Source organism: Ahaetulla prasina, chromosome 2 (genome assembly GCF_028640845.1).
Source record: "Ahaetulla prasina isolate Xishuangbanna chromosome 2, ASM2864084v1, whole genome shotgun sequence".
Lineage (NCBI taxonomy): Eukaryota > Metazoa > Chordata > Lepidosauria > Squamata > Colubridae > Ahaetulla > Ahaetulla prasina.
Genome location: NC_080540.1, coordinates 21,138,251 through 21,165,203, shown reverse-complemented (window position 1 = coordinate 21,165,203; position 26,953 = coordinate 21,138,251). Strand labels below are relative to the sequence as shown.

General features: G+C 44.3%; 2 protein-coding genes across 2 annotated transcripts in view; both read left to right on the top strand.

Moving 5' to 3' along the window:
* The first annotated feature begins 1,679 nt into the window (after positions 1-1,679).
* Positions 1,680-24,832, top strand: LOC131190317 (zinc finger protein 271-like). The gene is made up of 4 exons (XM_058167597.1): positions 1,680-2,119; positions 3,769-4,717; positions 6,503-6,507; positions 22,721-24,832. Exons 1-4 carry the CDS (start codon positions 2,093-2,095, stop codon positions 23,063-23,065), a joined length of 1,326 nt encoding a protein of 441 aa, XP_058023580.1. The 5' UTR covers positions 1,680-2,092; the 3' UTR covers positions 23,066-24,832.
* The window catches only part of LOC131190281 (zinc finger protein 189-like), a 45,442-nt gene continuing 38,073 nt past the window's right edge, over positions 19,585-26,953 (top strand). Inside the window, exon 1 of the mRNA XM_058167522.1 lies at positions 19,585-20,089. The gene's annotated coding sequence lies outside the window, so the exon portion shown is untranslated. The remainder of the gene's footprint in view (positions 20,090-26,953) is intronic.

Genomic DNA, 26,953 nt, shown 5'->3' with positions numbered 1-26,953 from the left:
ACCACTCAGAGAATGCTGTAAAGGACTATGGAGTGGTATATAAGTCTAAGAGCTATTGCTATTCTACGTGCATGCCAAGCACATTAAAGAGAATACAGTTGTATAGTTGTGGCCATCTTGACTGTTTCAAACTCCCCCAGCGCATTACTCTTAAAAAAAATGGACAAGCATTGTTGTAATTAGTTTTACTTATGTTTCCTTTTCTTAGCACCAAGCCTTCTCTGACTTTTTTGCCCTCTGCATAACTTTGCTTATCCCAAAATGGAACTGAAGGATGGATGCATATCACTTGTGAGTTTTTGCAATACCCAGGGCCATTTTTAAAAACCATGCACTCAATGATACAATGTTTTATTACAAATTGTACATGGCTTTATATCCTGCTTCACATCTAGATCTCAAGGCATAAAAGCAATAGCAAAAAACAAACCCAATAAATCCACAAACTAACATGATCTGAAGCAACACAAGGCAGCTTCTGGGGAAAAAAGCAACTTCTTCCTCTGATGGCTACTTAAACGGTGGCCATTGCTCCCAGAAGGCTCTTGAAAGTAGTTATGCATCAAAATACAAATGACTGGAATACAAAAATAGGGAGTCCCAATCTTATAGCTTTTTTTAAAAAGCCTGTAATTTATTGGCAGTCATGTATTTGCTCTCTCATTCAGTAAATACATTGCAATTCCACTTTGCTGCTGAAAAAGCACTTAAAGTAGCTAAAGTAATTTAATCCATTAAAAATGCAAATAAATTAACGCATAACACTGCAATTAATGGAAATCAGAAACCAAGAATGCAGGGGGAAAAAGGATGCAGGGAGGGAGAAGTCAAGTCATCCCATACAGTATGTCAACACTACCAATTGAAACTAAACAATGTTTACACTGTGAAATGTTTTACCACAATGGTGATGGCCATGTACAAACGGCTTCCTTACTCAAATATAACGAATGTGTGAGGCTGCAATCACATATTAATTGAACATAATGTATTGTTGTTAGTTGCGAAGTCGTGTCCGACTTATCACGACTCCATGGGCAATGTTCCTCCAGGCCTTCCTGTCCTCTGCCATACTCTGGAGTCCATTTAAGCTCATGCCTACTGCTTCAGTGACTCCATCCAGCCACTTCATTCTCTGTCGTCCCCTTCTTCTTTTGCCCTCAATCTTTCCCAGCATTAGGCTCTTCTCCAGTGGGTTCTTCCTTCTCATTAGGTGGCCAAAGTATTTCTGTTTCATCTTCAGGATCTGGCCTTCTAAAGAGCAGTCAGGGTTGATCTCCTCCAGGACTGACTTGTTTGTTCGCCTTGCAGTCCAAGGGACTCGCAGGAGTCTTCTCCAGCACCAGAGTTCAAAGGCCTCAATTCTTTGGCGCTCAGCCTTTCTTATGGTCCAACTTTCACAGCCATACATTGCAACTGGGAAAAACATAATGTATTAATCCCCACAATTAATCCATTTGTGGAGAATCCCAGAAACTGAATCCATACCCTGTCTCCAAAGTCTGTATTCACACACAAATGGCTAATTTGTGGGTTGCTGTGAACGCAAAGAGGAATTTTCAAGACCCACACTTCCCTAAATCCGCTCAAATACTCTCGCAGCTGGAAGGCCTTTGATAGGAGACACCCCACCCATCCACCCACCGACGCTTCCAAAGGCACTCTGCACAAGGTCAGAGACCCTCAAGAGCCCTCGCCCCGCCATTGAGGCAGGGAGTTCCCAGCAGGCCGCGGCGAGATTCCCCGTCGTCCAGCAGGGGGCTCTGGCGTTTGCAATCAGGGGGGCTTCTTGGCTTTGTTTGAACTGGGCCGCTTGGCAGCGTTGTGTTAGTTTCCTGGGTCAGAGGTAGCTCTTGCTGCAAGCAGCCGCCTCCTTCTGCTGCTCTTCCATTGTAGGCGAGGCGGGCGAGTTGCAGGCGCGGGGCTGCTCTCGCGCCCTTCCCCGAAGCCCGGGCGGCGCGCGGCGGCGATGTAGGCGGCCGCGCGGACCTTTTGCACCCCCCGACTTCGCGGCACAAAGCGGCTCCGCGGCTTTTCCGCCAACCCGGTCTGCGCACCTCCGCGGGACGCGGCGCCCGCCGCTGCCGCCTTTATGAGCTCGGCCGGCCGGGAGCACAAGGTATAGAGGGTCCCCGCCAAGCCCCCGGGAGTGGAATCGGGTGGAGAGCGGCGGGTCGAGCTGCTACCCTCATCTGGGGTGGGAAGGAAGGACGAGCGAGCAAGCAAGCGAGGAAGCATAGTTTCTCTGAGCATACGCAGAATACCTTTTTCCTTTTTGAACTGTCATCTTTTCCTTTCTCCCACTCTGGGCGAAATGCAAACTGTCGCTTATAAACGATAGTATACTATATAGGCTTATTCATCCTTTTTTTCTGAGTGACAGCAGGTGTGAGTGTGAAGCCTTTGTATTCTGGATGTCTTCCTGTTCCTTAATCAAAACGACCCTTGTCTGTGTAGTGAGTAAATGAAATGTTTTGGAATAAGGTCCTTATAGCAGGGGTCTCCAACCTTGGCAACTTTAAGCCTGGAGGACATCAACTCCCAGAAAGCCCCAGCCAGCTGGGGCTTTCTGGGAGTTGAAGTCCGCCAGGCTTAAAGTTGCCACGGTTGGAGACCCCTGCCTTATAGGATGTGCTTTGCTTGAGGAAGAAATGAAGTAGAGTTTATAAATGATGACTCCTAGCAGAAGATCCCGAGGGAGGGGGGTGGAAAGTGTCTCATTTTATTTGCATTTTTAAAGGACATTAACAACTGCCCAATCTAAACTTAAGCAACTATGTCTGGCTTTATAAGTACAGTAAATTGTTGCTTGCCGACATCAGAAGCTGGTCCGCCCTCCACTGTATGCAGCACCCATTCAGTCCCCTTGACCCTTTCTAGGGAATGCAGGATTTAAAATTCTGAATATTATTTTATGTGTAAAAAAAGAAAGTGGAACAAAACCCCAAACTTTCCAACTATCATACTGAACCAAACCTGTAAAGCGTGTCTTAACACACACATATGGTGCTATTAATAACTTCTAAGTAGGTTAAAATAGTAAAATAATGGGAGGGGGATTATATAAATTAGCACATGCATTCTGAATTTTTAAATACTGTGGCCTCCCAAACAGTTTTCATAGTGATAAAATACTTAAATGCCCTTTAAAAAATGAGCAAAATCCAATAAGAGAAAAAATATCTGTAGCTCAGGGTTGAACTGAGTACTCCTGGTACTCTCTGAACTTAGTTTGTTTGCAGACATTTAGTTATGCAACTACGGTAAGTAACTTTAATGTGCCTTGTGATGTTACTAAGTTGGGTAAGAAATGTCTGTAAGCAAATAACCAAGAACAGAGAGCACCAAGAACTCCAGAGGTAAGTTTTTAACTGATAGAGCACAATTGTTCTTTGAACCTTGTAGCATAGATTTTCCTGCATAGAATTGGTAGGGAGTCCTGCAAATTTTACTCCATTAGTTCTTCAGTGTGTACTTTTCTAAGAAGTTGTTTATGTTGCAGGTATAAATTAGATCTTTAACAGAAAAATAGGTGAATTGGTGGAAAAATGATTAAAAAGTAGAAGTCAGAAGATAATAGGCCACACGGGAAATTTTCTAGGAATGCAGCTTTTCCTGATATGAGAACAACAACTTTGGACTGTGAATGCTGTGGGCTTACATTTGGGTGGTGGGGCAGGCTTAAAGTACTATAGATGTTTTTCCTGTTGTGTAAATTCTCCAACCTTTAACTGTACAACATATTGACTCCCCCCACACCCCCGCCAGGTGAGAGGAGGTCACAGGATGAGCCATATGGAGGAGAACTTTAGCCCTGAAGAGGCTCGCTCTCAGCTGGTGACCAAAAGAAAATTGCTTAAGATGCTAAGCTTAAGCCCTGGACACAGCCAAGCCCGCGGGCCTGAAACAAGGGAGAAGAAAATACCATCGATGACATGGCCTGTGAAACCAGTGCATACCATCAAGAAACGCAAAGCCTTTTTGGTGCATCGGGGTACCCAGACAGAAGAGATCCCAGATATCTGCATTGAATGTGGGAAGGTCTTCATCCAGAACTCCAGCCTGATCAGCCCGTGGCCTGTTCAGAGCGACGATAAGCCGCACAAGTGTTCCGAATGCGGGAAAAGCTTTTCTGTCCGTTCCAGCCTCAACCGACATCAGAGAATCCACACCGGGGAAAAGCCATACATCTGCCTCGACTGCGGCAAGCGATTCAACGATAAGTCGAACCTTACTCAGCACCAACGGATCCACACGGGCGAGAAGCCCTACGAGTGCATTGACTGTGGCAAAAGTTACAGCCGCAGCTCTCACAAGAAGAAGCATTTGAAGGACCCGGTGGAAGAGCTGCAAGAGGTCTGCGCCCCAGTGGGCAGGGCCAACGCCAGTGCCGTTGACGAGAAACCCAAAGGGAAACAGAAAGCGGAAGTGATGAACACATGTACGGAGTGCCTGAGGAGTTTCGGCCACAACGCTGACCTGATCAAGCACATGCGCATCCACACGGGGGAGAAACCCTACAAGTGTAACATCTGCGAGAAGAGCTTCAACGTCAGTTCTAACCTCTTTCGACACCAGAGAATCCACACCGGCGAAAAGCCGTACGTGTGTTCCGAGTGTGGGAATTGCTTCACTGACAAATCGACCCTGGTCCAGCACCATCGGATCCACACCGGGGAGAAACCTTATGCTTGCCGGTTCTGTGGCAAATGTTTCAGCCACAGCTCCCACCACAAGAGACATGAGAAGATCCACAACCGAGAGAACCCCCTCTTTGCCTACCCAATCCCGTTGTTTTAACAGGTTGCTCCCATTGGAAGGGAAGATAGAGATAAACTGTATCTTAGGGAATGTCCTTTATTTTTGTTTCTTTTGACTGATTTCTGCCCCAGAAAGTTTGCTTTCAGTTGAATATAACTTAGCAATGTCTAAAGATGGTATAAGAATCTAAGTGGTACAGAGCAGCCTTTTCCTGCCTAGGATGTTCTACAGCCGTGTTCTTCAACCTTGGCTGATGGAAGATATGTGGACTTCAATTCCCAGAATTCCCCAGGTAGCTTGCTGGCAGAGGAATTCTGGGAGTTTAATTTCACACATCATCTAGCAAGCCAAGGTTGAGGAACGTTTCTCTACGGATGTTGAACTGCAGTTTTAGTGGTGGTGCTTTTCTGGGAGTTTATGAGACTACCGATCAATACATCTGGAGCAAATTGATTTAAAGAAAACCACTGGGTAAGTTAGAACAAATGCTCAGAGTGTGCTGAATTTTGGTAAGAGCCTTGGAATATTCCTAATTCCAGGTGGGTTTTCAGAATATCGATATTTGGTTGTTTCTCAAATAGGTCCTTCACAGGAATATTGGGGATACTTTGAAATCCTGTATATATCACTTCTGTTTTTGTATGGAAAGCTATCAAATTATTTATTGATAATCTCCTAATTGTATTTAATTATGAGTGAACCTCCTGGTGATTCCATTGTTTTGATTCCCTTTGTTTCTGGCTCACCTAAACAAGCCTCCCTCCCAGCCTGGGGATCTCCAGGTATGCTGGATAGTGACTCCCATCCTCTTCCACTTCAACCTGCGGAGGATGGGAGTTGTAATCACATACATTTGGGTAGGCTGGACTGAGAGAAGCTGGATTGCACGGACCAAGCCACAAGTGAAGAGAGATGGGAAGGTTCCCAATCTCTATGCAAAGACTGTGGAATAATTTAGGCAAGGTGTAAAATTGCCTGAATAAGTCTTTGGCTTTAGGGGAAAATATTTCCTGGCCATTGAACACTCTCTACAACCATCTACTAAATTAGAAGGCCAAAGTTAGTGAAACCTATATTTTGATGGACTGAGATTTCACCCCCCCCCCCATCTCTTGTTGTGATTAGCTGAGTGGGTTGAATTCCCTTGAGGCCTCTCTAAAAATTACGTTTGTCAAATCTTGGATCTGTTGTTCTTTGCTGCTCTTTCTCGGCATTTGGCAATTAGGAATGGACCTCCAGCAGCTGAAGATGGTCATAACTCTCTAATGACAGGAAGACAAAATTGTGCGTTGGCACTTTAAGAGACTATTGTGTGGCTGTTGTGCTTGGACTTCTCCAGGCCAGAGACTCCCTCAGTTGCTCACCCAGGAGACTGAGGAGGTGTGTACATATATGTATGTGTGGGTGTGGGTGTCACATGTACACACAGGCTGGTTAAAAACCAAACTAAGCAAGGTGGGATCTGAAAGTAACTCAACACATCTGGATTAGCAGACCACAAAACAGATGAATGCAATATGTAATGAAATGGAGGATATTTGTAATTTTTTGTGGTGAGCAGGTCACATATAGATAGCATTTATTCCACCAAAATTCTTAATGGGCCCTGAGTCCTGTTTTCTGATGCTTTTTTGTTTTATTTGAAGTATCGCAGCCTTCAGGACAAAGTTGGTATGTCCAAAAGAGCTGCAGTCACTTTATCCCTTAATTTCTGTGTATGTTTCTCATTTATTAAGTCCAGTTTATGTTCAGATACATGTTCTCTCACCAGTTCTGATCCATCTACCAGTCCCTGCTACTCAGATTGGAGAAAATATTGTTTGAATCTTGGCACTTTGCAGGCAGAATTGTTTCCTCTGTGCCTCAGGTTCTTGTCTGTATTTTTTAAAAAAAGGGGGGGGGGGAATGGAGGGAAAGAAAAGATCCATCAGGAATATGTAGTGATCTACTAACCAGAGAGTTGTGTTGATTAATTAATGAAAAGAAGGCAAATAATGTTGATAGAAATCACCTGGGGCTGTATATCTAAATCTAACAGAAGTAGCCAGAAAATGAAAAATAAGTAACACAGTGGAGAAGGTTTGGAATTAGCTGTCCATAGAAGAATGTTTTTTGCTGTAGCGAAATAATTTTTGTGGCTAGCTTTTATCCTTTCCATAGATATCGTTTACGAAAATATTTGTCATTTAATAGAATCCGATAGGATCTTTGACCTATTGTAGCAGTTGATTCTACAGGCTAATTAAGGCTTTTTAGTTATTACTGATGATACTGAGAAGGAAAGGGATAAGCGTTTCCTTAGTTCTACAGATAGAGAGGGGAAAGAACATCAGCAACAACAACAACAAAAACCCACAAAGCATTCCAGTTGTTTTTGTTTGCATTTTGTTTTTATGTTCAAGAGAGCAATATCTTGGTTAATACGGGCATTTAGAATGTGCTCACGTTATTTGTAAGAATTTTGGTTTTGGGTTCTCTGTGTGGGTTTTGTTTTCCTGGTTTGTTGGTTTGTTCTTCAGTTGGCCTGGTACAACCTGACCTTAAAGGTTTCTGCTGTTTCGTCTGCAGCATAATCTCTGAAATATCACTGCAGCGCTGCCCGCAAGTCTAACATTCATTACGTTGGTCATTGCAGCACTTGGCACAACTCTACCCCAAAGTATTTTTGCAATGGCATAGAGAGTGTTTTGAGTGCCCAAAGCACCATTTCCTTTTGTGTTTTTACATTCTTGGCTAACCAAGGCAATGAACCTTTGGGTCCCCAGAAGCTCATTTGAAAGAATAATGGGGTTTATCTAAATCAGTAAACTCTGAAAGGTTCCATATTTGCCTCCTGAAGATCAGTTTCACAAAGGGGGATTGTGGCCTAGTTCTCTTTTTTAAAAGGGTTATGCAGTAGCAATAGGAAACTTTTCTCCCTCCGAATTTGGTTGGTCTCCAGTTTGTAGCAGTCCCTGCTGCTCTGTCTAGAGTAGCATTTCTCCACCTTGTCAACTTCATAAAGTCCGGACTTCAACTCCCAGAATTCCCCAGCCAGCATGGGTAGCTGGGGAATTCTGGGAATTGAAATCCAGACTAGTTGCTAAAATTAAGAAACTGGTCTGGAAGATGACATGCTCCCATTCCTGATAGATCAGACAAGGCCTGCTAATTGTGAGAAATGGAGGGAAATTCAGGTCCAGTGCTAATATGACTAAATAACCAGATTTTGAAGAACAAAGAGTTGATTATGTTCCATCCCATAACTAATGAAAATCTCGCAGTTTCTAGATGGGTCGTAATAGAATCTGGCATTATATTACTCTTCCAACTAACTAGGCTGGTCTGAAAAGATGGGAAGATAATCCAACATTCTCAGCAGATACTAAGCTCTGTCAGACTCAATGAGTTTTCAGTCTGAATTAGTAAGGTTATTGCCAAATGTTTCTTCTCACTCTCTTGCTTACCACTATACTCTCACAGTGTTACCTATAATTAGTACACTAAGCTCTTAATGATGGGACTTGAATGAACTACACCATTGGGCATCCATGAGGTGTTTATGGTCCATATGTTTCCCAGTGCACTGAGTTTTCCTACAGTCTGCCCATTGTTTTCCAAGGCAAGGTTTCACATTAATTTCAGGTATAAATACACATATATACACCAAATAACTTTCTCTTCACAGGGTGGGTTACCTTACTGGATCTCACAGGTAAACAGTGGGGGGACCTGGGGCTCTGGATTGGTGGGCATTGAAACCTGCTCCCCATTGTGACTATCATTAATTTAGAGCATAGCTCGGGATGTGTGTGCGTCCACGTGAGTCACTCTTCCCCCCCCCAAAAAAAATGGTAATGTGGTATACTTTTAAAGCAATCATGCTGTTAAAGTAAATGGAGATTTATAATAATTTAATCGGCATCGTATCTAAACATTTCCCTGGTGAATGAAAATTTTATAAATAAAATAAAATCCAACTTATTATGTTCAGTTTGCCTCTTTCTACTTTTCTGTTCTAAATTCCACCACTGACTGCGCTACCTGGCCCTTCACCTGTCCCTGTCTGGCCCCTTCTAATTTCAATTGGAAATTAAAAATCAGGTACTGTCAAACTCACAGTGTCACGTGACGTATCGGGACTTTTTTCCCCTTCGCTAAACCGGGTGTGGGCATGGCCAGCGCATGATGCAACCAGCCTGCGGACTGCGAGTTTGACAGCCCTGAAATAGTGTGTGCCCTGCACACAATACAATTGCATTGCCTTTTACTGTAATTTGAAGATGACTGCTTATTATTTTCAATTTATGTATGTGTGTGTATCAGTGGTGGAATTCAATTTTTTTTCTACTACCGGTTCTGTGGGTGTGGCTTGGTGGGCATGGCAGGGAAGGATACTGCAAAATCCCTATTCCCTCCCCACTCCAGTGGAAGGATACTGCAAAATCCCCATTCCCTCCCCACTCCTGGGGCCAGCCAGAGGTGGCATTTGCCAGTTCTCTGAACTGCTCAACATTTCTGCTACCGGTTCTCCAGAACCTGCTGAATAGCGCCCCTGGTGTGCATGCATACCCACAGCCCTATTGATTTGGCCTTCCATAACAGTCCAATTTCTCATGTGGTTCCTTGGAAAAATTAATTGCCCAGCCCTGTTCTAGGGGCTCACTTCTTGGATAATTAAGCCATACATACATAACCTTCATGCTCTTTCCTTTCGGAGTAAGCAACATTATATAAAAGAGCAGAAAGGATGATGTCCCTCTCTGGCCCATTCACAAAGGGTTTTCACAAATGTTTTCTTGCAACCCAGACAAATTGTAGGCAAGGGCACCAGCATCAGTCACAGTTGTGCCAGGGGCCCCATCTCTTCTTTGTTGTTGTTGTTAGTTGCGAAGCCGTGTCCGACCCATCGCGACCCCATGGACAACATTCCTCCAGGTCTTCCTCTCCTCTACCATCCTCTGGAGTCCATTTAAACTCATGCCTACTGCTTCAGTGACTCCATCCAGCCACCTCATTCTCTGTCGTCCCCTTCTTCTTTTGCCCTCAATCTTTCCCAGGATTAGGCTCTTCTCCAGTGAGTCCTTTCTCATTAGGTGGCCATCTCTTCTTAATGGAAGGCAAGTCAAGTTTTGCATATTTTGGCCAGGATCTCCCAAATGCAACTGAATAACTTGTAGCTTATCCTATGCTGAGTGTTGTGTCTCTTCCGCTTTCACCGCAGCCGGGGCCGCCTTATCTGCTTCCGAACACTGAGGAATGTCCTAGTATGCCTCCCGGCCCCAGCCCTGGCTCCATGTCCAGACAGGCTGAGGAGGAAGAAGTACCTCCAGCCCCCAGCTCTGGCTCCATGCCCAGGCAAACGGAGCAACTAGACCCCTCCCCCTCCCCCACAGCATGTGAGCCTGAGGAAGGTCAATTGCCAACAGCTGCAGACTGGAGTGACCCTCGCTTCAGAAGAATTGATAGGCGGCGGCGACAGAAGGAAGGGAGGGGCAGGCCTGGATAAGTGCTGAGTCATGGAGCCACACCCCATGGCCTATATAAAGGATCTGCTTTCTGGCATTCTCTGAGTCAGGCAAAGTCTAACATATCTTGCTGAAGTCACTTTCTGGTCTCCTGCCTGCCTTGAGAACTTTGCTAGCACTTTGGCAGAGCTGCAGAGGCACGCCTGATTCGGATTTCCCTGACCCGGCCGTCAGCGGAGGAGTGGGACACGACACTGAGATCTTTTTTTTTTTTAATTGAAAAAGTCTTAAAACAACAATTAAATTTTTCCCCCTCCCCCACCTTCCCCCCTCCCCCCCCGACTTCCCGGAGCAAACACAAGGTATAGTTCATTAAACAAACAGTCATACATTAAAATTTTAAAATCTAACACAATTATAATCCTTCTCTCCCACATAACCTGACTTCTTCCATTAAAATCAAAAACAAAATCCTTCATTCAAAGGCAATCCGAAATTTCTTAATCTGATATCTATTTTGAATATAATCAATCCAGTTCTTCCATTCATTTAAATATTTTTCTTGAGTACTGTCTTTCAAGAAGGCTGAAATTTTAGCCATCTCAGCCAAATTGGAAACTTTCAATATCCATTCTTCTATTGTGGGTAATTCTTTTTTCTTCCAATATTGTCCAATCAACAGTCTTGCTGCTGTTATTAAGTTCAAAATCAACTTAGTCTCAATCACTGTACAGTCCGTTGTTATTCCCAAAAGAAAAATTGCGGTAGGAACTTTATCTTCTTCTTCAGAACATTCTGCATAATCCACCAGATTCTTATCCAGAAAGACTTAATTTTCTTACAAGTCCACCATACATGAAAATATGTAGCATCATCACAATTACATCTCCAACATTTCGCTTGCATATCTGGATACATACATGATAATTTCTTAGGATCTAAATGCCATCTATAAAACATCTTATAAAATTTTCCTTAAATTCTGCGCTATGAAATTGAACATTTCTAACAAATTTTTCCCAGGTTTCCAACATTATTGGTTCTTGAATATTCTGTGCCCATTTTATCATACAATCCTTTATTAAATCTCTTTCAGAATCTATTTCTATCAACACAGTATACAATCTCTTTATATGCCCCTGGGTTTGATTTCTAATTTGTTTAACCAAATTTTCTTCATTTTGAATAATACCAATTTTCTGATCTTCTTTCCATCTAGCCTTTAACTGTCCATATTGAAACTACGTATAATTCCTCCCTTCTTCTTTTAATGTATCCAAAGATTTTAATTGTAGATTTCCCCTCTCATTGTATAAAAGATCTTTATAAGTAATCATTTCTTGTTCCTGTTCTATATTTATATTCTCTACTGCGTGCCGAGGACTTGCCCATATAGGAATTTTATAATTTAACTTATAATAATATTTTTTCCAGACACGTAGAAGAGAAATTCTCAACACATGATTCTTAAAAGCTTTATCTACTTTCTTATCATACAATAAATATGCATGCCAACCATATAATAAATCATAACCTTCTATATTCAAAATCCTTTCCTCCGTCAAATTAAACCAATCACTTATTACCGAAAGAACAACTGCTTCATAATACAGTTTTAAATTAGGCATTTTTAATCCTCCTCTTTCCCGTGTATCTTGCATTATTTTCATTTTGACTCTCGCTTTTTTCCCTTCCCATATAAATTTATTAATTCCAATCTGCCATTCTTCCAAATTTTTGTCTTTCTTAATTATTGGTATCATCTGAAACAAGAACAAGAATTTAGGCAAAACATTCATTTTTATAGCTGCTATTCTCCCCAACAAAGATAATTGTAATTTTTTCCAAGTATTCATTTCCTTCTGAATCTTTTTCCATAACACATCATAATTATTCTTATACAATTTTACATTTGAACGACACTGAGATCTTGAGTGCAGAAAGTGACCTGCAAGTTAACACACTGGTGTTTGCATCACACCAATTGTAAAGTGCAGCCTGCTGACTCTCTCTAGTGAGCAGAAGCAATTACAGGTCTTTTAATTTATGACCAGTCATTTAGTGACCATTTGGGAGGACATCCAAACAGGTGTTACTTAGGACCCAGTCACAAAGTGGTGGCTGCTACAGCACCCTCATGGTTGTTCATCTTTGCATGCTCCAGAAAGGTCCACAGGTTTGCAGCGGTCCAGAACTCATAGAACATAGAATAACAGCGTTGGAAGGGATCTTGGAGGTTTTCTAGTCCAACTCCCTGCTTTGGCAGGAAACCCTACACCACTTCAGACAAATGGCTGTCTAATCTCTTCTTAAAAACTTCCGGTGTTGGAGCATTCACAACTTCTGGAGGCAAGTTGTTCCACTGATTAATTGTTCTAACTATCAGGAAATTTCTTCTTAGTTCTAGGTTGCTTCTCTCTTTGATTACCATAGTTTCCAATCCATTGCTTCTTGTCCTACCCTCAGGTGCTTTGGAGAATAGCTTGACTCCCTCTTCTTTGTGGCAGCCCCTGAGATATTGGAACACTGCTATCATGTCTCCCCTAGTCGTCCTTTTCATTAAACTAGACATACCCAGTTCCTGCAACCGTTCTTCATGTTTTAGCCCCCAGTCCCCTAATCCCCTAATTGCTCTTCACTGCACTCTTTCTAGAGTCTCAACATCTTTTTTACATCATGGCGACCAAAACTGGATGCAGTATTCCAAGTGTGGCCTTACCAAGGCATTACAACACTTCATTTAGTGGTATTAACACTTCACTTGTGTTTAAGAGAAGGTGAGCTTGTTCCCTGGGGTGCACGGCATGGCCTCGGAAGTGACCACCATTTTCAAAGCACCCACAATTCGGTCTGGCTGCCCCCAAAATTGCTGCTTCTGAGATCACACCATACGGTCCAGGAACAAAATGCTCTTCCCTAATGCCAGCGCCTGAGAAAGGTAAGCGTGTGATGGCTGATGTAGGATGAGGCCCAGAGGGGTGGGAAGCAGAGTGTCGGTTGAGGCCTGGGGAAGGGCTGATGCCACACCTCCCAGGGGCCTCCCTTTGAGGCACACTGATGCTCCACTTAATGACCGATGTGTTCATTTAACAACCATATCGGGGAGAGCAGGGACGGGGCTTAGAAATGAGGTGATGACACACGGACACTTCACTTAGTGGCTGTCACAACTTCTGACCACAATGTGCAGGCTCCGTTATGCTCATGAGTTGAGGACTTCCTTTACCAAGAGGGACAGGATGAAGAGCTGATACCAAGACAAGGGTCAGATAAATGAAACCTAAATTTAGCTCTTAAAATAAAAGCTTGCAAGGAAGGATATGGGGAAATCATTATTCAGAAACGAACAATATTCAGCCTCGGATTTGTCTTCCTGCCCCCCCCCCCCGCCCCCCATTCTTGGGCTTCCCCTCTGCTTTTTTTCTGATTAAAAAAATAGTAAATTGTCTATAAATCTTATCTCTTCCTCAGTGATCGTACAGCAAAGGTTTCTTCATTAACTTTTGGTTCTTGAAAAATGCTCCTATTTTGGAGAAGGAAGTGTGGAGCTATACAGGTAGTCCTCGACTTAACGATGACAATTGAGCCCAAAATTTCTTTTGCTCAGTGAGACACTTGTTAAGTGAGTTTCGCTCCATTTTAGGACCTTTATTGCCACAGTTGTTAAGTGAGTCATTGCTCTTGTTAAGTTAGTAAGAAGGCTGTTAAATGAATCTGGTTTCCCTATTGATTTTGCTTGTCAGAAGGTTGCCAAAGGTGAACAATGGGACACTGCCACCATTATCAATACGAGTCAGTGGCCAAGCGTTTTAATTTTGATGACACGACAGTGGAGATGCTGCAGTATTCGTAAGTCATAGTCACTTTTTTCAGTGCCGTTTTAACTTTGAATGGTCACTAAATGAAGTGTTGTAAGTTGAGGATTACCTGTACTTTTTGGTATTCCTTTCAGGTAATTGGTAGCCTGATGTATATCTTAAGTAAAAATGTACTTAAATGTAAAAAAGATGCTGAGACTCTAGAAAGAGTGCAGAGAAGAGCAACAAAGATGATTAGGGGACTGGAGGCTAAAACATATGAAGAACGGTTGCAGGAACTCGGTATGTCTAGTTTAATGAAAAGAAGACTAGGGGAGACATGATAGCAGTGTTCCAATATCTCAGGGGTTGCCACAAAGAAGAGGGAGTCAGGCTGTTCTCCAAAGCACTTGAGGGTAGAACAAGAAGCAATGGGTGGAAACTGATCAAAGAAAGAAGCAACTTAGAACTAAGGAGAAATTTCCTGACAGTTAGAACAATTAATAAGTGGAACGACTTGCCTTCAGAAGTTGTGAATGCTCCAACACTGGAAATTTTTAAGAAAATGTTGGATAACCATCTGACTGAGATGGTGTAGGGTTTCCTGCCTGGGCAGGGGGTTGGACTAGAAGGCCTCCAAGGTCCCTTCCAACTCTGTTGTTATGTTATGTTTAAGTCTGTTATGGATGAGTAAATGCAAAAGAATCTTTACCGGCTGTTTCTGTATTCAAAATCATGCTCAGAAACTGTGCAACTTCATATGCAAACAGGCTGCATTGTGTGCTGTTTTTAATTGGCCCAACTGTGAGTATACTCAAACCTGGAATATTTTTCTCCGAGTGAATATTTTACAATAAGTATGATGATTGGGTTTATGTATTCTGCTACATTGTGAGTCACTTAACGAGCCAGAGTTGGCTATATTTACACAGTGCATAAAATGTAAACCATGGTCTACAATAAGCTAAGCATTCGGCACACTAAGCCAAAATCAGCAAACTATCCATAATTTATCATGATACATGAACTGAGACAAAAGTTTTATTGTTCTTTTCCTGGTCTGGGAACTTCCTTGCTAGTATGTTCTATACCTTTTCTGATGCATTTTGGAAAGAAAAACAAAATCTAGTCATACATCTAAGGCAGGGGTGAAATGCTCCCGGTTCGGACCAGATCTACCGATCCGGTAGCGATGCTGGCAGGTGGTTCGGAGAACCGGTAGCAAAAATCCCTGGCCCCTGCCAATGCCCACCCAATGCCCAGTCGCCTGCTTCCCTGCTTGCCGCTTCTTTTAAAAAATGCTTTTAAATGGTTAAAAAAAAGAGGCTCTGATAATCAAAGCTGAGCCGTGCGATTGTCAAAGCCTTTTTTTTTTTTACTTTTAAAAGCATTTTTTTACAGGTTAGGTTGTAAAAAAAATACGAATAGATTGTAAAAAAATACTTTTAAAAGTAAAAAAAATGATTGCGTGCTACAGCTGATCACACACCCCATGCACGCTGTTGTACTTACCTCCTGCCTTCTTTTGGCATGCACTGCATGTGCGCACCTTGCATTTCGTGTGTGGATTCAGTCTGAATCCAACGTTTTTAGAACACTGGCAATGTTTTTTTGAAATCTCTTCTATGCTCTGCATTTGTAGCATTGTTGCTTTATAACCCTTTGGCTGATGCTGTTTTATGGAACCATGGGAGTTATTTCTTCATGGTCTGCTGGTGACCATTAACTGTGAAAGAATTAAACCAACTCATGAAAGATAGGACTTGGCAGCTCCAGGTTATAATCTTTACATACTCAGTTGGGCTTGCAGGCTTTCCCATAGCCCTTCAGCCACTACGAAACGCTTCAGCAAATATGTCCGATCTAATCAGGCTATACCGGATAGGTTAGTGGTTTGAAGGTGATGCAGCCAATTGAAGAAAGTTTTGCTCCTCAGAAAAGGTAGTGGCAGACTTGTATCATCCAGTGGCTTTATGAAATACCATCTGGGCAAATTCCCTGAGCTTTAAGCCCCTTTGAATAGAATAGAATAGAATAGAATAGAATAGAATAGAATAGAATAGAATAGAATAGAATAGAATAGAATAGAATAGAATAGAATTTTTTATTGGCCAAGTGTGATTGGACACACAAGGAATTTGTCTTGGTGCATATGCTCTCAGTGTACATAAAAGAAAAGATACGTTCATCAAGGTACAACATTTACAACACAATTGATGATCAATATATCAATATAAATCATAAGGATTGCCAGCAACAAGTTATAGTCATACAGTCATAAGTGGAAAGAGATTGGTGATGGGAACTATGAAACGATTAATAGTAGTGCAGATTCAGTAAATAGTCTGACAGTGTTGAGGGAATTATTTGTTTAGCAGAGTGATGGCCTTCGGGAAAAAACTGTTCTTGTGTCTAGTTGTTCTGGTGTGCAGTGCTCTATAGCGTCGTTTTGAGGGTAGGAGTTGAAACAGTTTATGTCCAGGATGCGAGGGATCTGCAAATATTTTCAGATACATTTTTTTTACCTTTAAGATGTCTTGCACCAGCTCCTTTGCCTTAATAACCCGAAGCATAGAAAGGATTTGTAATTTACATGCAAGTAGCCCTTGATTTACAACAACTAAAACCAGAATTTCCATTGCTAAGCAAGACACTTCTTTAGTGAATCGTGCTCAATTTTATGATCTTCCCCGCCCCCCACAATTCTTAAGCAAAACACTGTCAGGTCAAAGAATTTTGTGATCGTTAAGTGAATCCGGATTCCCAGATTAAAAGGTTAAGTGAGTTTTGTCCCATTTTGCAATCTTTCTTGCCATCGTTGCTAAAGGGAAACTGCCTTCGTTAAGTTAGTAACACGGTTGTTAAATGAATCTAGCTTCCCCGTCGAGTTTGTTCGTCAGAAGGTTGCAAAAGGTGATTCCATGACTCTGGGACAGTGCAACTGTCATAAATACATGCCAGTTGCCAAGCCTCTGAATTTTGGTCACATGGCCATGGGGATGCTGCCAACAGTTGTGTGAAAATGGTATAAGTAACTTTTTTCAGTTCCATTGTAACTTGGAATGGTCACTAAACAAATGGTTGTAAGTTGAGGACTGCCACTATTATCAATAACCCTACAGCATGGGCTGTAAAGATTTAAGGAAAGAGTGGGGAAAGCCATATCAGGGGATGAGAATCGGTGGTAATTCTTGCCAAAGGGAATGTCGGCTCCCTTCAGTTTAAGTGGAGCTCAAGTGTTCCAGTGAGATGGAAGAGAAACAGAGGCCGAAAGTCCCTAATTACATAAGTAGCAAGTGTTTTGCTCCAGCAACATCTCCCATGTACAGCAATCAGTGTCACAACTTTGAAACACATTGTACATGGCAGCACATAGAAGCCAACATTTCACAAAAGATGCAACAGAAAATAGAGGGAGGGGAAGAGTTTTCAGGTAAAAGCATGAGGACATTCAGGAGTGAAATCCAGCAGGATTGATTGATTGATTGATTTTGTCACACTGAGGACATTGTATGTTGTATGTTTTGAGAGTGAAGCAATAATCTCATTATCAGGATATTACACCAACAGAAATCCATCCCCCACCACCCTCAATAATATTTTTTTTCAGTTTGAGCGGGCTGCAGAACTTTTCAATGCTGCTATTAGAAAACTGAGACAACTGGTTGTAAGTAAGTCAAGGACTATATATAATGAACCCAAATCCACCTAGTGATTTATCATGGCTGAGGATGGCCTTGAACCCTGGCATCCAAGGGTAGCCAAGGGTTTGACCACCATGCCACACTGGCTTGGTTGCCCAGCATACACAGCAGGTGGGCTTATTAGTTGTATGTTGTATATTAATACTGGAAGCACACCAGGGGCGAAATCCAGCAGGTTCTGACAGGTTCTGGAGAAATTTTGAGCAGTTCGGAAGACTGGTAGCGGAAATTTTGAGTAGTTCAGAGAACTGGCAAATACCACCTTTGGCTCGCCCCAGAGTGGGGTGGAAATGGAGAATTGCAATATCCTTCCCCTGGCGTGAGGTGGGAATGGAGATTTTGGAGTAACCTTCCTCTGCCATGCCCACCAAGCCACACTACGCCCACCAAGCCACGCCCACAGATCTGGTAGTAAAAAAAATTGGATTTTACCACTGAAGCACACAACTTAAAATTGGAAGGATATTTGCATCACATTGAGAGACACTTATGGGTGTACTCCACTCCTGATTTTAGATGGGCCCTGGAGAGAGAAAACACTCATGGAAATAATCTAAAATGAGATCAGTTACTGGCAGATCAGGAAGGTGGGCTGTGTGCTTTTATCTTGGCTCTCTTTTTAAAAAATCTTGCTTCTCCTTGGCCACTACTAGACTAGAGAGTCTCAAGCTGAAGGACTGCAAAGAATTTGAAGTTTGAAGTTGCAGCCAAAAGCTGCCTTGAGTTATTTGTAAAAAAATCATGGCGAGATACAAATAAGTAAGTAAATATGATGGTCAACTGGCCAAGAAATCTGGGCTGCCAAAATTGAGATGACTGCTAGATGGCAGCAACACGCTGGAGAGAGGGTGGGACAAGAATCAGAGTGGAAGCGTTAATGAGAATGATACAACTTTGTAAGAGTATAAACTCTCCCTCCTTCAAGCTTTCCAGAAAGTTAGCCCTATGAGTAGGCTGCTCTGAGATGCAGTCTTTGGCTCAAGTAATTCAATGAATTTCTACAGTGGGGAAACCTGGAAACTTAATTCAATAGGCAATTACAAAATAAGGGCTTCAAGATCTTTATGATCTTGAAAATTAGGGTTTTAATTTAATTGAAGTCTGTAAATTGAGTGAGTTTGGTATAGTCTTTTTTCAAACTGGAAATGGAATATTCTTTATTGGCCAAGTGTGATTGGATACACAAGGAATTTAGGCATTAAGTCAGTGCCATTATGTGTTTAACTGAGTGATGTGGGGGGAATTGTGTTTCTAGTTGTTTTGGCATGCAATGCCCTATAGTGGCATCCCAAGGATAAATTTGGCCACTTTAAGATACATGAATGTCAACTCCCGAAAGAGGAGTTGACTTTCCATATATTAAAGTGGCCAAATTTGCAAAAACACCAGTCTAGATATTAAGATGCTAGATTAGAAACTGGGAGACCAGGAATTCTAGGCATGCAGTCAGCCTGCTGGATTCCCTTCTCAGTCCAACCCACCTCGCAGGGAGGTTATTGGGGGGGAAAAGAGGAGGAGGGAAGCGGATGCACGCCGCCTTGAGTTGCACAAGATAAACGTGAGATATAAATCCAGTAAAAATCACTACGCTTTATTTGAACTCCGCCTCCCAATAACTAATCAGGCCTCCCCAGAGAGGTTTTGAAGGTGGCACAAGCGAACCCTTTTCCGCTACTCCCCTGGGATGCATAGGGGCTCGACCCCTCCCCAAATAGCCCTGCGGATTATCTTGCAAGGCGATCTGGGCGAGCTTCTTCTCTGCCTCGATGCAAACTTATTTATTTTTATTTGTCGTAACAATATATATAAGCATCACACAAAGGATTATATAGTATATAAACATATATATATAACATATTTATAACTTGCATGTGCATGTGCATGTGTTTGGCGAGAGAGTCTCCGGCGCCGAGCTCGACTTAAATCCGGACTCGTGACGCATCCACAAGCCGCACAGCCAAGGCGGAGATGGGCGGCCGCGAGAGGGCTCCCTCGGTGGAAGAAGCGGCTCGCCCTCCGCCTCGCTTGCTTCGCCCTTCTCCTCCGCCGCCGAGGTTGGGCTTCCCAGGTTAGGCGCGGGTGCCGTTTCCTGCCACTCCTCCTCCGCTGCCAGCGCCTCAGCCCGCTTGCCCGGTTTTACAGCCGGTCGGACGCGGACTTGGGGCTGCGCCAGCCGTTGCCGAGCGGCTGACTTGCCGAGCGACGGCGCGGCCGTGGCCGTCTGGACTCTCGAGCGGATGCCTCTAATCCTTCCGTCCCGGTCTCCGCCGTGAGTGCAAACCGACAGGCAAGAGCTGAGCTGCTTTTTCCATCCGAGGAAAAGAGGGATTCCTGCGTCCGATCCTTTTTGCTCTGCACGCCTTCCCCGCGAGCGATGCAAGTAAGCCTTGCCTCTTCCCCCACCCCCCTCGGTGTATTCGTGTGTTAGGTCTTCAGACAACCGGCTGCTCCCTCCGCTGGGTGCAAATAGCGAGGATGAGCAGGGCTTAACGCTACCTGCTCCCGGGAGTCTTTCAATATGGCCTTGGGGGTGCCTCTTGCCCTATTAGGAATAGAATAGAATAGAATTTTTATTAAGACTTGCTTTGGCTGGGGTTTCTCCTTCTCTGGAGCTCTTAAAGGGAGAGATCAAGTGAGGTACTAATACCACTCTATAAAGCCTTAGTAAGACCACACCTAGAGTACTGCATCCAGTTTTGGTCACCACACTATAAAAAAGATGTTGAAACCAGTGGTGAAATCCAAATTTTTTAAAACTACCGGTTCTGTGGGCATGGCTTGGTGGGCATGGTGTGGTTTGGTGGGCATGGCAGGGGAAGGATACTGCAAAACCTCCATTCCCTCCCCATTCCTGGGGGAAGGATACTGCAAAACCTCCATTCCCACTCCACTCTGGGCCTAGCCAGAGGTGTTATTTGCCAGTTCTCCAAACTGCTCAAAATTTCTGTTACAGGTTCTCCAGAACCTGTTGGATTTCATCCCTGGTTGAGACTCTAGAAAAAGTGCAGAGGAGAGCAACCAGGATGATTAAGGGACTGGAGACTAAAACATATGAAGAACGGTTGCATGAACTGGGCATGGCTAGTCTAGTGAAGAGAAAGACCAGGGGAGACATGATAGGTGTCTTCCAATATTTGAGGGCTGCCGCAGAGAGGAGGTGGTCAACCTGCTTTCCAAAGCACCTGAAGGCCAGACAAGGAATAATGGATGGAAACTGACCAAGGAGAGATTCAACCTAGAAATGAGGAGGAACTTTCTGACAGTGAGAACAATCAACCAATGGAACAGAAGTTGCCTTCGGAAGTTGTGGAAGCTTCATCACTGGAAGCTTTCAAGGAGAAACTGGGCTGACATCTGTCAGAAATGGTGTAGGGTCTCCTGCTTGCGGGGGGTTGGACTAGATGACCTATAAGGTCCCTTCCAACTCTGTTAATCTGTTAGAAGCTTCTCAGGGTCTGGACAGGGGTCTCCTTCAATGCACATGCGTTGGGACAGAGACCCCCGAGAACTGTGGGGGTGAAGGCAGTTGGCGGAGTCTAGGTGAGGAAGGCAGCTCTACACAGAAGTGGCAGCCCTGCTAGAGGAAATGGCCAGTGGCATAGAAAGTCTGAAAAATCATTAAAAGAGAGCATGGGTGTGTACTTGATGGAGGGAAGTTTTGCCAATAGGCATATTATGGCAGTTAGTCCTCGACATACGACCATACGCAATTGAGCCCCAAATTTCCATTGCTAAGCAAGGCAGCTGTTAAATGAGTTTCGTCACATTTCGCAACATTTTTGCCACAGTCGTTAAGCAGATCGTGTGGTTGTTAAGTGAATGCGGCCTCCCTCATTGACTTTGCTTGTTGGAAGGCAACTGGAGCAGTTACCAATGGTTATCACATGACAAACCCCCCCCCCCCCAGGACAATGCACCTATCACAAACACATGCCAGTTGCTGAGGGCCTGAGTAATTTTACCATGTACTAGGGCACGGGTGTCAAACGTGCAGCATCACGTTGCCATCGTGTGATGTTCCTTTGCTTTGCGGAGCTGGGGTGGGTGTGGCCTGTGCGTGACTCATTTGGCCCACGGGCCGCCAGTTTGACACCCCTGTAACTAGGGGAATGCTGCAATGGTTGTGCAAGTGTAAAAAACTGGTCATAAGTCACTGTTTTCAGTGCTGTTGTAAGTTCGAACCTAAGTCGAGGATTACCTGCATTGTTTTTGACCCAAATGCTTGTTTGGAATTTATGTGGCTTTGTGAATTGTTGTTGTTGTCGTCTTTGAACAGGTGATGGAAATACAGGTGTGACCTGGAAGAAGAGCTCTTGGTTTCATGATGCCTCCAAAAAGATCCAGAGGGAAACTTCCTCAGGTATCCACTCATAAAAAACGCCTGAAGGGTCGGTGGAAGTTGGAAGAGCAGCAGAAGAGCCTGTTTTTGGGAGAAGAGAAAGGGAAAGGAGGGACCCCCAACAAAAGGGCCAGGAAGCGAAAGGGCACCACCGCCCCCCAGAGAAGCTACTCGGGGGAGAATCCTAACATCTGCACCGAGTGCGGGCAAACCTTTGCGCAGACTTTGGATTTGCTGAGCCACCAGAGAGTCCATGCTGGAGAAAAGCTCCACAAATGCTCCGACTGTGGGAAAGCCTTCAGCCTCAGTTCCAACCTCAGTAGACACCAGAGGATTCACACAAGGGAGCATAAGCCCTATCTTTGCTCAGAGTGTGGGAAAAGGTTCACAGACAAGTCGTCTTTGGAACAACATGCGCGAACCCACTCGGGGGAGACCCCCTTCCAGTGCATTGATTGTGGGAAAATGTTCGGCCAGAGTTCTCATGAGAAGAGGCCTCTGAAGAGCCCCCCCGGGAAACGGCAGAGTAGTTACGCTGCCCCAGAGACTACTGTGGTCACCCCCAGCTCAGCTCAGCTCGACCGTGCACAAAGACCCAGAGTTTCTAAGAAGCAAGACTCTCCCTTTGAAATCCCCCACACGTGTGCCGAATGCTGGCAGAGTTTCAACCAGACGTCGGACCTGGTCAAACACATGCGCATCCACACGGGCGAGAAGCCCTTTGAGTGCAGCCACTGTGGGAAGTGCTTCAATGTCAGCTCCAACCTTATCCGGCACAAGAGGATCCACACAGGGGAGAAACCTTACACCTGCTCCGTCTGTGGGAAGAGCTTCACCGACAAATCCACCCTCACCCAGCATAACCGCATCCATACGGGAGAGAAGCCGTACACCTGTAGTTACTGCGGGAAAAGCTTCAGCCGGAGTTCTCACCACAAGAGGCACCAGCGGATCCATGCGGGAGAAAATCCAGTCTCTCTCCTGCCTCTGTGGCCTTATCCTAACCAAATGTACTGAGGGCCCTTTTATTGGATGAGGCAGAATTTCTACTAGACATTTGCAGCTGATGGGTCAACCTGGTTTTTACATGGGTGGTGTTTGGAATCCAGGGCAGGAATGGTGTTTCGAATCTGGTGTGGGGCACGCTCACTCTACTTATCAGTCACTCTTTAAAGAAAAGTGTCACACTGTGAGACTTGGAAAAAATGTAGTAGTTTCTTTAAGATATTGTTGACCGGCATGCGAGTGGTGCGGTGGCCTAGAGGTAGAGTTCTCACCTCACAATCAGGAGGCTGTGAGTTCGATCCTCTGTAGAGGCAGATATTTCTCTCTCTGGGCACATTGGGAATATATCTGCTGAACACAGCTCCACATTGGCGACAGGAAGGGCATCCGGCCAGTAAACACTCAGCTCCATTCGGTTGCCCAGACTCCACCCAGCAAGGGAATATTAAAGATGATAATTGTTGCCCGGCATGCCACAGCAGTCCTAAAACACCTTTCCCATTTTAGATGGGAAGGCTATACAGGTAGTCCTTGTTTGGCATCTATCTTGTTTAGTAACCATTGTTAAATTTAGAACTGTGATGGCACAGTTGTTCTGTCCTCCCTCGCCTCCGTCCGAGTGATGGCTTAATTAGCCAGCACTATCAGCTCTGGCAGCAGAATAGCCAGCGTTTGCCAAGAGCCTCCGTTATCTTCCACGACGCTGGTGAGTCACCCAGAAACAAACGTCAGCTCTTAATCAGTGGATTTGCCTGTCACAAAGAGACACAGCAGCTCTCGCTGCCTTTTATATCCTGTGGGGTGTGGCTCCATGACTCAGTACTTCCTGGGCTTGCCCCACCCTTGCTTCTGTTGTTCCCTCCTCCACCTGGCCTGCCTCTGGCTCCTGGAGCTGAGCCAGGGAAGCCGGTGCTCCCGAGGTAAGTCCTGACGGCCCTTCCCCCTCACCGTCCAAGTCACTTTCTGGCAGCAGGCCCAGCTCCAAGTCACTTTCTGGCAGCAGGGCCAGCTCGTGGGGCGCAGACATAACAGTGGTTAAAATGCAGCATTGTAGACTAATTCTGTGACTGCCAGGAGTTCGATCCTGACCGGCTCAAGGTTGACTCAACCTTCCATCCTACCGAGATTGGTAAAATGGGGACCCAGATTGTTGGGGAACAATATGCTGACCCTGTAAACCGCTTAGAGAGGGCTGTAAAGCACTGTGATGCAGTATATATAAGTTTAGGTGATATTGCTATTGCTAAACAAGGATTACCTGTACATTCTGATATTTACTTCACATGCATCTAAATGGCCTAAGACTATTCCACATTCCAGGACAGACGAGAGAGAAAGGTTGGAATTTTCATCTGCCAAAGTCAAGATCCTTTCCGTGAATGGGATTGTGGTGCTTTCACCAAAACTCAGTTTTGCTTCTCTTTTGCAGGGATTCCTGCTCTATCTGGATTTTTCCTTCCAGAAGTTATCTCGTTTTGTCAAAAGGCATAATCAAATGCGCAGACAGATTTTGTAACTGTTAATAGAATATTGTTGTAATTTAATAAACAGGTTTAATGCATGATGTTTATAGATCTAATTGGCGCTGTTGCACTGAGCATGTGACGAAGCCAGTTGGGTGTAGCGATTAAAGCACCATGCTAGAAACCAGGAGATTGTGAATTCTAGTCCTGCTTGAGGCCAGCTGGCCGAGTCTCTCTCAGACCTCAAAGAAGGAGGTAAGGGCAAAAAAGGGCCGTAATAGCTCAGGCTGTTAGAAGCCTGTTATTAGAACACAGTAGCCTGCAATTACTGCAGGTTTTTTGTTTGTTTTTTGTTTACATTTATACAACCATTTAGTCAACCTTGGGCCGGGCTCGAACCTGCAGTAATTGCAGGCTCTGTGTTCTAACAACAGGCTTCTCTACTGCCTGAGCTATCCCGGCCCAAGGTTGACTCAGCCTTCCATCCTTTATAAGGTAGGTAAAATGAGGACCCAGATTGTTGGGGGGGCAATAAGTTGACTTTGTAAAAAATATACAAATAGAATGAGACTATTGCCTTATACACTGTAAGCCGCCCTGAGTCTTCGGAGAAGGGCGGGATATAAATGTAAAAAAAAAAAAATACTTCTGAAAAATCTTGCCAAGAAATCTGCAGGGATTTGTCCAGCTTGTCTCCAGGAGTTAATGACTCAAAGGCATGCACACTTATACACAACACACACAAGCACATAGACAGAAAACCTGAATATGTGAACAGTCTCTTCTCCTGGTGAATGAATGGGGTCCTTGCTTGTCTTTCTCCCAAGCTTCTATAGAATTTGTTGTCTGCTCTGAGAGCAGGGTTCTCCAACCTTGGTCCCTTTAAGACTTGTGGACTTCAACTCCCAGAGTCCCTCAGCCAGCAAAGTTGGCTGAGGAACTCTGGGAGTTGAAGTCCACAAGTCTTAAAGGGACCAAGGTTGGAGAACCCTGTCTTAGAGGATGTTCTGAAAATTGGTTGACTGAATGGTTTTTAGTCTGTCCAACCACAAGAAGTGTGAAGAAAGAAAGAAAAAGACAAAGCACTATTCGTTCTGGCAGCCAAAGGAAAAGTTATCCTATAGGCCTGGAGCTCCATGGCAGGATGGGAGGGGTCAATATCAGCTGGAATTATCCAAGCTCCTTAAGTCGGTTTAGCCTGCAATTGTCTCAAAATGGAAATCTGTTGTGTCTTGTCCGCTCTCACCGCAGCCGGGGTCTGCTTATCTGCTCCCGAACACGGAGGAATGTATGCCTCCCGGCCCCAGCCCTGGCTCCATGCCCAAGCAGGCTGCAGAGGAGGGAGCACCCCCCGGCCCCAGCCCTGGCTCCATGCCCAGGCAAACGGAGCAGCTAGACCCCTCCCCCTCCTCCACAGCATGTGAGCCTGAGGAAAGTTTACTTCCAACAGCTGATTGGAGCGACCCTCGCATCAGAAGATTGGATAGGCGGAGGCAACAGAAGGAAGGGAGGGGCAGGCCTTAATGAGTGCTGAGTCATGGAGCCACACCCCATGGCCTATATAAAGGATCTGCTTTCTGGCAGTCTCTGAGTCAGGCAAAGTCTAACATATCTTGCTGAAGTCACTTTCTGGTCTCCTGCCTGCCTTGAGAACTTTGCTAGGACTTTGGCAGAGCTGCAGAGGCACGCCTGATTCGGATTTCCCTGACCCGGCCGTCAGCGGAGGAGTGGGACACGACATAAATCTCTGATTTCCTGAAACCACAGAAATACAGCATATGTAGACTTTGTTCATTTACAAGCCCCAAATCATATTGTTGGATCATCCGGAGATTCGCCTGGTGCCAAAACTGCACCTTCATCTAAATCAGTGTTTCTCAACATTGGCAACTTTAAGACATGTACTTAATGTACTGTGAACTTCAACGGGCTGTCTGGGGAATTCAGGTAATTCAGACCCAGGCGTCTTAAAAGTTGCCAATGTTGAGACTTGACACTCTTGCTAGCTCTCTATATCTTTCCTACCATCATAGAAACTTGTACAAATAGTCCTTGACGTACGATCATTTATTTAACAATCCAAGTTATGACAGCATTGAAAAAAAGTAGCTAATGACACGTCCTCGTACTTACAACCACCATAGCATCCATGTGGTCATGTGTTTGTGATTTGAGTTCTTGGCAACCAGCATGCATATATATATGATAATTGTAGCATCTACACTCTTCCCAGACTCCTTTTGACAAGCAGAATCATGAGGGGGATGGGAGAGGGGCACATTTGCTTAACAATCATGGTGATTCACTTAATGGCCATGGCAAAAGAATTGTAAAATCAGGTGCAACTCACTTAACAGCTATATCACATAGTGATGGACCTATAACGCTAAATAAATGAAAGAGTCTGGGAGGAACTTTTTGTGAGTAACAAATTTTA

Bases quoted from the DNA above. Each gene is read 5' to 3' on its own strand.
- LOC131190317 (XM_058167597.1), top strand. From the start codon at position 2,093: ATGAGCTCGGCCGGCCGGGAGCACAAG. The intron at 2,120-3,768 runs GTATAGAGGGTC...CACCCCCGCCAG, and splicing joins CGGCCGGCCGGGAGCACAAG to GTGAGAGGAGGTCACAGGAT.